This window comes from Alligator sinensis, unplaced genomic scaffold, assembly GCF_000455745.1.
Source record: "Alligator sinensis unplaced genomic scaffold, ASM45574v1 scaffold600_1, whole genome shotgun sequence".
Taxonomy (NCBI): domain Eukaryota; kingdom Metazoa; phylum Chordata; order Crocodylia; family Alligatoridae; genus Alligator; species Alligator sinensis.
The window spans coordinates 4,578,933-4,589,599 of record NW_005841859.1 but is presented as its reverse complement, the minus strand read 5'-3'; the positions used below and the strand labels follow the sequence as shown (position 1 = coordinate 4,589,599).

At 42.6% G+C, this 10,667-nt stretch overlaps 1 protein-coding gene across 2 annotated transcripts in view; it reads right to left on the bottom strand.

Annotated features, from left to right (window-relative positions):
- Positions 1-10,667, bottom strand: part of MOV10L1 (Mov10 RISC complex RNA helicase like 1) — a 57,321-nt gene that overhangs the window by 17,537 nt on the left and 29,117 nt on the right. For both annotated transcript variants that reach the window (XM_006016501.3, XM_025215368.1), the window contains 6 exons: positions 6,184-6,361; positions 5,489-5,559; positions 4,983-5,074; positions 3,759-3,817; positions 3,210-3,322; positions 2,317-2,401 (listed from right to left, as the gene is read on the bottom strand). In XM_006016501.3, the coding sequence (XP_006016563.1) occupies positions 2,317-2,401; positions 3,210-3,322; positions 3,759-3,817; positions 4,983-5,074; positions 5,489-5,559; positions 6,184-6,361 (598 nt within the window). The remainder of the gene's footprint in view (positions 1-2,316; positions 2,402-3,209; positions 3,323-3,758; positions 3,818-4,982; positions 5,075-5,488; positions 5,560-6,183; positions 6,362-10,667) is intronic.

The window sequence follows — 10,667 nt, the reverse complement described above, 5'->3', positions numbered from 1 at the left end:
CTGCTGGACTGTTACAGTGCAAGGCACCTGGTGCTTCCAGGGTCTGGGGCTCAATAAAAAGTCCACCACCAGACAGACTGCTCCAGGGCTGCCAGGCTGTTTGTCCTAAAACCAGGAATATCTGAGCCACCTCCCAGCTCTGCGGCACGGATCCTTAAAGCCTCAGCTAAAGATAGGGTGCTTAAAGACATGCAACAATGCAGGCCAGGGCTTCCAAGTTCTGTAGTACTGAGATAGTCTGTGGTAGCCTGCCTTGAATCACAAATCCTGGGAAACCCTACAGCTTGGTCAGTGAAACAGATATTCTTTTCAGTTTCACTGTTGCTATTATGAGAGCTGATATGTAATGAGCAGGTGCTATAGAACTCAACTACAAATATCGCCATAATAAATGTAATCCTTCACGACTAATAATTGGTATGGTCTATCAATTGATTATTTTTAAATTAATTTAACAAAAATTTCATTGACTGTATATTTTAAAACCCAAATGAGAGACTGAATCCCTTAAAGAAATCCAAGATTACATCGACATAGAGAGAGATAATTAGCCACGTTATCTTATGCATCTAATTCAGTTAGTCTTCAAGGTGCATCTCTATCCTGCCTTTTATATCAGCACAGTTACCTTTAAATCAGCCACCTTTGCAATTGCATCCAAAATGACAAAAACGTTTGATAACCATTTTCTATAAAAGTGTACTGATTTACATTAATAAATGGCATCATCCTTTAATTCTTTAAAGACTAGATCTCCTTTCTCCCTTTCCAGAATTTTACATGGTGTCAAATTAAAAACGAAACATGTTAAAATAATTTAAGCTCCTTTGTTAACATGGTAACCTATTTGGTATGGAAGAGGAATACAGTAGACATAACTACATTTTACAAACGCTTTTGACATTTATAAGAATAGCATATGGAAATAAATTGGAGAATAGTGGACTAAACAACAATCCATTTTATGGATTGACAGTCTGCAAGCAAAGAACATTTCTAAATGAACTGGTACCAGATTGGCAGGAAGTTCCTTAAATCAACAAGTAGCATTTGGGTCTAATGCTACTTAAAATTTGTATTAATGACTAGGATTCAGGTAGACAGATGCAAGGATATCTATCAAATATGCAGGCAATATAAAACTTGGAGACACTACAAACACTTTGTAGGACAGATTTAAAATTTAAAGGGATCTAGAGAAATTGGTGGATGTGGCAATAGACGACAACATGAAATTTAACACAGACAAATGCAAGGTGCTACACACAGAGAAGAGAAACCAAATGCACAAATACAGAAAGGAGGTAAACTATTTTGGTAATTGCACTGCCAAAAAAGATCTGAGGATTATGGTGGACCATGAACTCAACATGAGACAGTCCAGTGCTATCACAAAGGCGGCATGTGCAATTTTAGGTTGTATTAACAGCAGTTTTGTATGCAAGACACAGAAGATGACAGTACTATTTTACTAGATGCGGGATATGCATCAGCTGTAGTAGTATATGTCACTTCTGGGCACTTATGAAAAATATAGGATGTGGAGAAACTGGATTCATACAAAGATGCTTAAAGTATTGAAAAACAAGTGATTTGAGGAAAGGTGATTAAACTAAGTATATCACCTTGGAAAAAATATGAAAGATGGTGGATGTTATAGCAGTTTTCAGTTTTCTTTTTCTTTTAAAGGCTTCCATAAAGATGGAGAAAACAACTTTTCTCTTGGCACAGACTTTGGGGTACACAGCATTCCATTTATAGTGAAGCAAAGCAGATTTAAAAATTTAATCTCAGGAGAAGATGTCTAATGGTAAGACAAAGGAACAAACTGTGGAACTTAAACTTTAAGTAGAGGCCAAATAGGTATCTAGAAAAATTTAGAAATAGAAAATCCTGCACTTACGAAGGGAGATTATCTAGATGACCCAGGACAGGGGCAGGCAGTTATTTTGGGCAGAGGGCCACTTACTGAGTTTTGGCAAGCTATTGAGGGCCGCATGACAGGCAGCCCAGGGCAGATAAATATTAATTTTCTAAATTTTTTAGGGGCCCTGTGGGCCGGATAGAATGGCCTGGCAGGCCGCATCTGGCCCCCAGGCCGCATTTTGCCCACCACTGACCGAGGAGGTCCCTACCAACCTTTTGATGACCTACAATTAAGAGTTAGCCATCTGCAACCTTTTGGAACTTGTCCATTATTACTGTTCCATAATGCTTTTATCAAACCACACACAAGCAGTCCCCCAAAACATAATTTTTAAACTCAAGCTGGCAGTAATTTGATTGCAAGCAAACATTAAAACATGCCTAACTTACTTGTCTGTGTAGCAACAGTCACCATATCAGTTGTGTTTTTCTCTGAAACCAGGCACTTTGTTTGTTTATTCTGCATTTTCTTAACCTGAAAATGGCATTGGAGAAGACAAGGAAATCAACCTTAGAAATACAAAGCGACTACTGACACTCAAGTCCACCAACTGTGGTCAGAATGTTTTACAATTTTATCTTCTAATCTGCATATCAGTGGGAAAAGACAGATAACAGGAAGACATTCCAAATGGTGGCACTTTTTTTTCTTTTAATTAAAGTATAAAGTCACTCATCATACCTTCAGGTTGAATTGCTGCTAATTACACAAGTACTCTGAAGTTCTGAATAAGCTTTCAGTGCTACAGCTGGTTTCTTTTCAGAGTTGACTCACTATATCTGGGGCTTTTTTTTTTAAAAAAGAAAAAGTGAAGGAAAGGGAAGACGAGGCACTGCCCTCTTTTTATAACTCAGTTAATTAAGAGACACAGGGAAAGGAAGTTTGATCAACCTCACCAAAACAGATAATCATGCTTTATGATAAGGCTCTCTCAACTTGCCACAGCTAGTAATAAGATTGAACTTCCACCCAAAAGTTACATTAAAAAAACATCAGCTAAAGAAAATCCTTTTAAAGCAAATTAGGCAATCCTGGCCTGTAAATTTTATAAGCAATTTCCTTTTCAAAAAGGATTATGAACACAGTAAAAAGCTTTGTTTATAGGCTATCCCTCTCCTAAGCACTGAAATTTGCATCAAGATCTTCACAATGAGGAGGATATCAAACAGGCAAAATACAGTTTTAATCCAATGCTGCTAGTCTCTACAGCCACATCTACAATAGCATTATGTTGCCACTTGAGTGTACAACATTCATAAGAAATCAATTATGGTAAATTTACCTTGTCTGCTTGCATGGAATTCCGTTTATGTCCATCAGTAACATGATATCCCATATTATGCCAAGTCTTGATAGCTTGTGGAGACTGTAAAATGAGACTCTCTGGAAATAAGACTTTGGGATTGGGAAAGGGGAAGGAGAAAAGGTGAAACATTCTGAAAGTCATGTAAAAAGCAGTATAAAAGTACTTACTGTCAAAGTTAAATGCATTACCAACTTTTCTTGAACTTCAAATTAACTGCCTTCAATTTATGAGAAAGCTTTGCCTTGAGGGATGAACTGGAGGACTGAAGTCCATGCATATATTTTTATATATGTAACAAACATAGTTAAAAAGCTGCTATTTTTAATTAACTCTGACGTGGTCATATTGGATAATATGGCAGAATTTTCAGTGGTGGCATCAGTGGTTAGATTTGTTTTTAAGTACAGCTAAACTAGGTTCAAACTACTATCATCAGATATAGGAATTCTTCTACTTTTGAGGCTGATCACATAGAAGATATCAGCACAATAACTGTTGCTCTTGGAAATAGGCTCAGTCGGTTACCTTTTTCACCCAGATAGATGGCTTGTTCAACAGCAAAATGGCATCGCCGGCTGGTAACCCTGTCAATAGTGATATTATGAATTAAATTCAAACCTAAAGTTTCCATAAGCTTCAAGTCTTACTCTATAAGGATATCTGGTAATTCCTTTAAGTCAGGGGTTTTTCAACCTTTCTGGAACAGCGTACCCCCGGTGGCCGGTTGAGAAGGCAGGAGTCCCCCAGCAGCCAGTCAACAAGCCACGCACACACACACACACACACACACACACACACACACACACACACACACACGCCCCCCTGCCACCCTGCTCTGGGCCCTGCTGGTCCTGGCCCTGGGACACTGGTGCAGGGCCTGCTCCCGCACCCGCTCACTCTCAATGCCCCCCCAGCCCCGTGGTACAGGCTGGGGGGGGGGGGGTGGGGGGGGGGGCCGCGGGGGGGGTAGGGTGCGCCCAGATGGGCCCTGCTGTTACAGGAGGTCTCCAGTGCTTCTCCTGGGTCCTACTGACCCTGATTCCTGTCATCTTTGACAAGAACCAAGGACAGATGCATTTTAATTTTCTAAATATTTTAGGGGCCCCGTGGGCCGGATAGAATGGTCTCACAGGCCGAATGTGGCCCGTAGGCTGTATTCTGCCCACCCCTGCCCCAGGGGTATGCGTACCCCTGGTTGAAAACCCCTGCTCCAAGTCAATGCCACACTTCAAAGACAAATGCAGCACTAAAAAAAAACACAAGAGTTTCCGCCCTCTGCTCACGATTTTTGTGATAATATTTGAAAGATTACTTGATTAATTCTAAGTTTACTAAGGAGGATGAAAGTTTTTTTTTTAATAAAAGTTAAATTTAATTTCCCAAATAGATTTTAATGCAATTAGGACACACAAAAACCCAGGAGTGGTTAATCTGGCCAATTTCTGACTTCCACTGATGCCAAAGTTACTTGTAACTTTGAAAGTCCATTTTGCCACTGCTTGGCTTCCGATGGTGATATTTACACTTGAAAGAGCAGGTATAAAAATATATAATACTCCCTTTCAGTAACATTTGCCAGAAACCACAAAATGCTGTAGTAGGGAAAAAAAAAAAAAAAAGTTATCAGGCCCTAAGATTTTATTTGCTCCTTCTCCACTAATGTACTTCTAAGAACAATGAACTGATCACATGAAAAAGCCTAGCATAAGCATGGAAAGCAAAACACAGCTTTTAAGTCTATACAAATACCTGTTGAATGTAAATTCTATGTCCACTGGTTCTGAGTTGTAAGACTGTACAAATTCTGGGTTAAGTCTAAGAGCAACTTCTTCTTCATGAATCTATTTTTAACAGGAAAACACAAAACAAAATACCAAGTTATTTACTGGTTTTTCCTTGTCCCCCTATATTTTAGGATTTCAGGACACACACTACTTCCTTTCCATCTGACATTTCCCAGACCATTTGTTCCTAGCAGTTGAAACCAAACTCAATCTAACACAATTTCATATTTATATATGTTTTATAATCTGCTTTTAATAGATAAAATCTATTAGTATTAGTATTAAGAGAAAAAGCAAAAAGGTGTAAATTCTTCCAAATATACAGCAGAATAAAGTAGAATCAATCATTTCAGAACATAGGTTAAACAAATCTAGTTTCATAAATGACAAACTAGATAAAAAAAATCAATCTTAGTTTTCCTCCTGTAATCTTAAAGGCAACAGAATTTTTTAGCAGAAAAGTTAACTTACCTCTGTAATATAGGCAATATACTCTATTCTATGCTCAGAATATTCTTGACTTTTTAATTTCACTTTGTCACCTATTTAAAGAAATTAAACGAGATTAAAATATTTAATGTAAAGATACAGGTGCAGTGAAATTCTCACTGTGCTATATACAACTGGTAAAAAAGGTGGTAGAATAAGGTCCTTCAAAATCTCCATTGTATTAATTAAGTTGCTCCGTGTGTGCAACCTGGAGCAAAATCTGATGCAAAACCTCCATCATCAGTCACTATATATCAGTTTGAAACCTACCAGAATGAACAGAGCAACCCAGAAGTCATGTGACAGGGCAGTACTGAACAGAAAAACCCTATATAGGCTCTAGAGCAAGGGTGGGCAAAATGTGTTCTGCAGGCTGGATGCGGCCCGCCAGGCCAATCTATCTGGCCCACAGGGCCCCTAAAAATTTAGAAATCTGTCCTTGGCTGCCTGTCATGTGGCCCTCGATGGCTTACAGAGCAACCTGTATATCCATGTTAGTATGATGCTGTTCATGGGCTTCTCCACACAGCCTATTATGCAGTACTAGGCTAATGTGACTATGCTGCTTCTAGAGCTGGCACTTGTGAACCCCTACTAAGTGCTCCCTTGCAGTATACAGAGAATATTGCTCATCTGCTATTCAGCTCCAACATGTTTATTTAGCTTAAAACCATTACCTATATTTAGGAAAGGTCTGCCTTCTGCCAAACCAGGAACCTCCAGGACCAAGTAGCTCCCATTCCTTTTCAAAGTTATTCCATACATGCTGTAGTCTTTGATCTCTATTTCAGCTTGGATCTCCTCAAGCCACAACACAGCAGAAAACTTTGCTTTATAGTTAGCTAGACTCAATGGCTGCAAATGGAAAAATGCTGTGAATTACAGTAACAATCTAAAGGTCACAGAGGATGGGTTTTAAGTGCTACATAAAATACCTTTTAAACAAATAGCTTAAAAACTGATTGCACAAAACAGACAAAGATAAAGAAGTCGCACAGTGAGTGGCAACAAACCCACACCTCTAATTTCGAGTCCAGTACCTTAGTCTTTAAGGCATAGTACATTTTTTAAAGAAAGGTATCAGGCAACAGGATGGGTTTGGCAAAAGGACCAGGCTCAATTTGTTATTTCCATACATGCATAAGTTGGGATTTTCAAATTACCCTTCACGAGTCGTCGGCAGCCTTTTTAGGCCGAGGGCTGGAGTGACCTACTTTGGGTCACAGGCTGGTGCTAAGTCCCAACTGCTGCTGCTGCTTTTACGCACAGAAGCATAGAGAGCCTGCAGCTGGTGCTTCTCTTTGGAGCAGCAGCAGAGTACCTGCAGCCAGAGCTTCTCACCGTGGAAGCAAGAGAAAGTAACTGCTACTAAAGCCTCCCCTACCACTGAAGCCCTATGTCCACAGGCTATAAGTTGCTAACCACTGCCCTAAATCAGTTTGGCAACCAAACCCCACTGAGAATTTAGATAGCTCCCTTTGATTGCTCTAAAAATTCCTACAATAGTACTTTTACTGTTTTACTTATCTCTCTACAGAGGGATTGCTGAATCAATGTACAGGTCAGAAGTGGATGGGTGCTAAGATCCGGCTGCTGCTGCCATTTGTCTCTGAGGACGCACAGGGAGAGTGCCCACATCTGATGCCCTGTGCTGCTGAATGCCACCGAAGACCCATGTCCACAGGATGTATCTAAAGGTTTTGTTGGCCAAAATTTGCCAATCCCTAATGCCCACCATTCAATTATGTCTCCAAGCAGTACAGAGGCGAGACATAGAAAATTAGGGTTGGAAAGGACCTCAGGGGGTCATCTAGTCCAACCCCCTGCTCAAAACAGGACCGTGCCCAACTAGATCATCTCAACTAAGGCTTTGTTTAGCCAGGTCTTAAAAACCTAAAAGGATGGAGAGACTCCACAATCTCTCTGGGTAACCTGTTCCAGTGCGTTACTACCCTCCTCATGACAAAGTTCTTCCTAATATCTAATCTAAAGTTCCCTTGCTGCAACTTGAGACCGTTGCTCCTTGTTCTGTTACCTGCTACCACTGAGAATAGTCTAGCTCCATCCTCTTTGGAACCACCCGTCAGGTAGTTGAAGGCTACTATTAAGTCCCCCCTCAGCTTTCTCTTATCAAGACTAATTAATTAAGCCCAGTTCCCTCAGTCTGTCCTTATAAATCATGTGTCCCAGTCCCCTGTCCTTTTCAGCTCCCTGAAGGCTTCCCTAAGCCAAGCTGGTCTTTTGCTATACTTGCTAGTTTTCCTGCACATTTGGATGTTTTGTTCCTCTGTGCCCTTATTAAGATTTCTTTGAAGTGCAGCCAACTCTTCTGGACTTCTCTCCCTCTCAGACTGGCTTCCCAGGAGATCCTGCCCATCAGCTCCCTGAGCGACTCAAAGTCTAAATTTCTGAAAGTCCAGAAAAAAAGTTTATCTCCAACCTCTTTATAATCACCCTTCAGGTATTTGAAGACTTATCAAATGCTCCCTTAGTCTTCTCTTTTCCTGACTAAAATAACCCTAATTTTCTCAGCCTTTCCTCACAAGTCTTGCTTCCCAGGCCTCTAATCATTTCTGGGGAGAGTCCAGCACAGAGTGACAATTTGTCCACATCCTTAAAACATGGGGCCCAAAACTGGACATAGCACTCCAGGCTCCCACTGAGGTGGTTCTTTCTGCACAAGTGTCTCCACTTCTGAGCCATTTCAAGACCTATGTAAGCCTTGAAAATAAACAGCAAAATCCACAGCAACCGATGGCTCTTGTATACCAGGGACTGTATTTGCTTTTGGCCATATCAAGCCATTAGGCTGTGGAATCTGTGTCACTAAAGCTTAAGTGCAGGTTAGATAAACATTTGTATGAGATGGCTTAGACTGCGCTTATCTTGCCTTGAGCAGGGGCTTGGGCTAGATCAGGAGTGGCCAACCTGCAGTCTGGGTGTTAAGTGGCACAGGCAGCCTCTGGGTGAGGCATGTGGCACAGTGGCAGATAGAGCAGGAAGCAGAAAGCAAGGTAGATTAGGCTGTGAGCAAAGAGAAGGAAGCAGAGCAGCAGATCAGGAAGGGGAAAAGGACTGAAACAGCATTCAGGGAGGGTGTGGGGCTAACTTGTGGCATGCCAGCCAAAAAGGGTGGCCCCCACTGAGTTAGATGACCTCCTGAGTTCCCTTCCAGTCCTTCTATTCTATAATTTCCCACTGAATGCAGAGGTGGCATTACTATCAAATTCTTTTAAAGAGACAATGCTCTGATATTTCTACTGCAACTACTGTTACCTAAACTCTATGTCACATGCTTCATAGTAGATTAATTAACTGCATGACTAACATATAGCAAGACTTTTCTTGGTTTGTAAAATGGCATGTGACAGTATACAGATCTGACATTTCCAGAAGAGGGCATCATTGCTTAGCTGTTTCACAGCTTAATAGACATTTCATCAAGCCAGATGACATTCTGGTTAAGTCTTGTAAGTTTTTGGCTGCATCCAGATGAGTGTGGCTATGCACACATCTGCGGTGCCACATACTGCAAGAGCAGGGCTGGAGCCGCAGGCCTGGCACAGTGCAGGCTTTAGGCCACTGAAGCAAAAAAACACCCGGCAGTGTGAGGGGGAGGGGCCACTTTCCCTTGTGCTGGGGGGTTTTTTTTTTTTTTTTTTTGACCCCTGGGGTGGTGGTGGGGTGAGGAGTGGGCCCAATGTGGGGGGGGAGGGGGAGAGAAGCTGGCCCACTGCTGTGGTGGTGGGGAGCAGTGGTCCCAGGCCGACATGGCAGGATAGGAGGGGAGGGGAGGAATGGGTCAGGGGTAAAAAAAAAAAAAAAACCCCCACAGAAAAAAAAGTGGAGTGGCGCACATGGTGGCAGCGTATGTCACACTAAGCTGGAGCCAGAGCTGTGCTCCGCTGTTGGTCAGACTCTATATGGCAGGATCGCCACTGCTGCAGCCCTGGAAGGCCCCCAGGACTCCAGGTACAGCTGCTGAGGCCAACCCAGTGCCAGAGCACACATGGCACGTGTGTTCCCTGGAGACAACTAGCAGCAGCACAAGGTGCACTGCCACTAGTTGTCCCCAGGAAACTAAATATCCATGCATGTCTGGAAGCGGCCTTTGAGTCCTATCCAAGAAACTAAGGCGAAGCAACTGATTACACCCTTAAAAGAATTTTGCTGTTATGACATAGACAACGAATTATTTAAATGAAACCAGAATATATATTTAGAACTTATAAAATGTTCAACTGCAGAGAAGGAAGGTAGCCAGAGACTATACATTCATTTTGATTACAGAAACAAGCCAGGGGGGTGCGTGCGTGCGCGCACGCGTGCGCATAAGTAGTTTGAACTCTCTAACTACTGAGCTAAACTTCCTAGCCATTCAGGACTACGCACTTCATCAAGATATGTTGGGGAACAGATGGGACACATTGCCCAGTTGTGAAACACTGAATCTATTACCTGCAAAGTAATTTTAAACTGTCTTCAGCCTACTTGACAAATTCCATCTTTCACCCAACATATTTCTGTGAATCCTACATCAACCTTCTCCCAGTTCCTTTCTGGAGTTATTGCTTGTGAAAGAAACATTTCCCCCTCCAGCTTCTGTCATATAGTACAGTCTCTCTCATCATGACACTAATACAATTTTCATTCACTTTTCATTTCTTTTAGCCTCCTTTGTTCAGTTATGTGTGGGTTCCACAAGACACTGATTTCCATTTAAGTCAATGGTGCTTTGCTAGGTTCAGCCTCTTATACTGTAAACTAGCTAAATGCTGGTCAAGAATGACAGGGGGTGGGAAACGGAGCCCTGTGCCCTGCCCATCCGGGTCCATTTCCTCCTTCCCATCTGCTGCGCAGGGTCTGGGCCCACTGCTTCCCCTCCCCGCTGCAGCGGCAGAGGGAGGGAAGCAGCGGGCCTGGGCCCGATACAGAGGGTGTCAGGGGGGAAAGGGCCCGAGGGTGGGAAAAAGCCGGCCCACTGCAGTGATGGTAGGGGTGATAGGAAAAGTGGGCTTGGGGCCAGCGCAGTGGAGGGAGAGTGGGGGAGGAGTGGACCCGGGCCTGAGCAGGGAAGGAGGCCCGCTCCTCCCCTCCCCTCTACACTGCCATGTCAGCCTGGGCCCACTGCTTCCCCTTCCCCCCCCGCCCCCCTCACAGC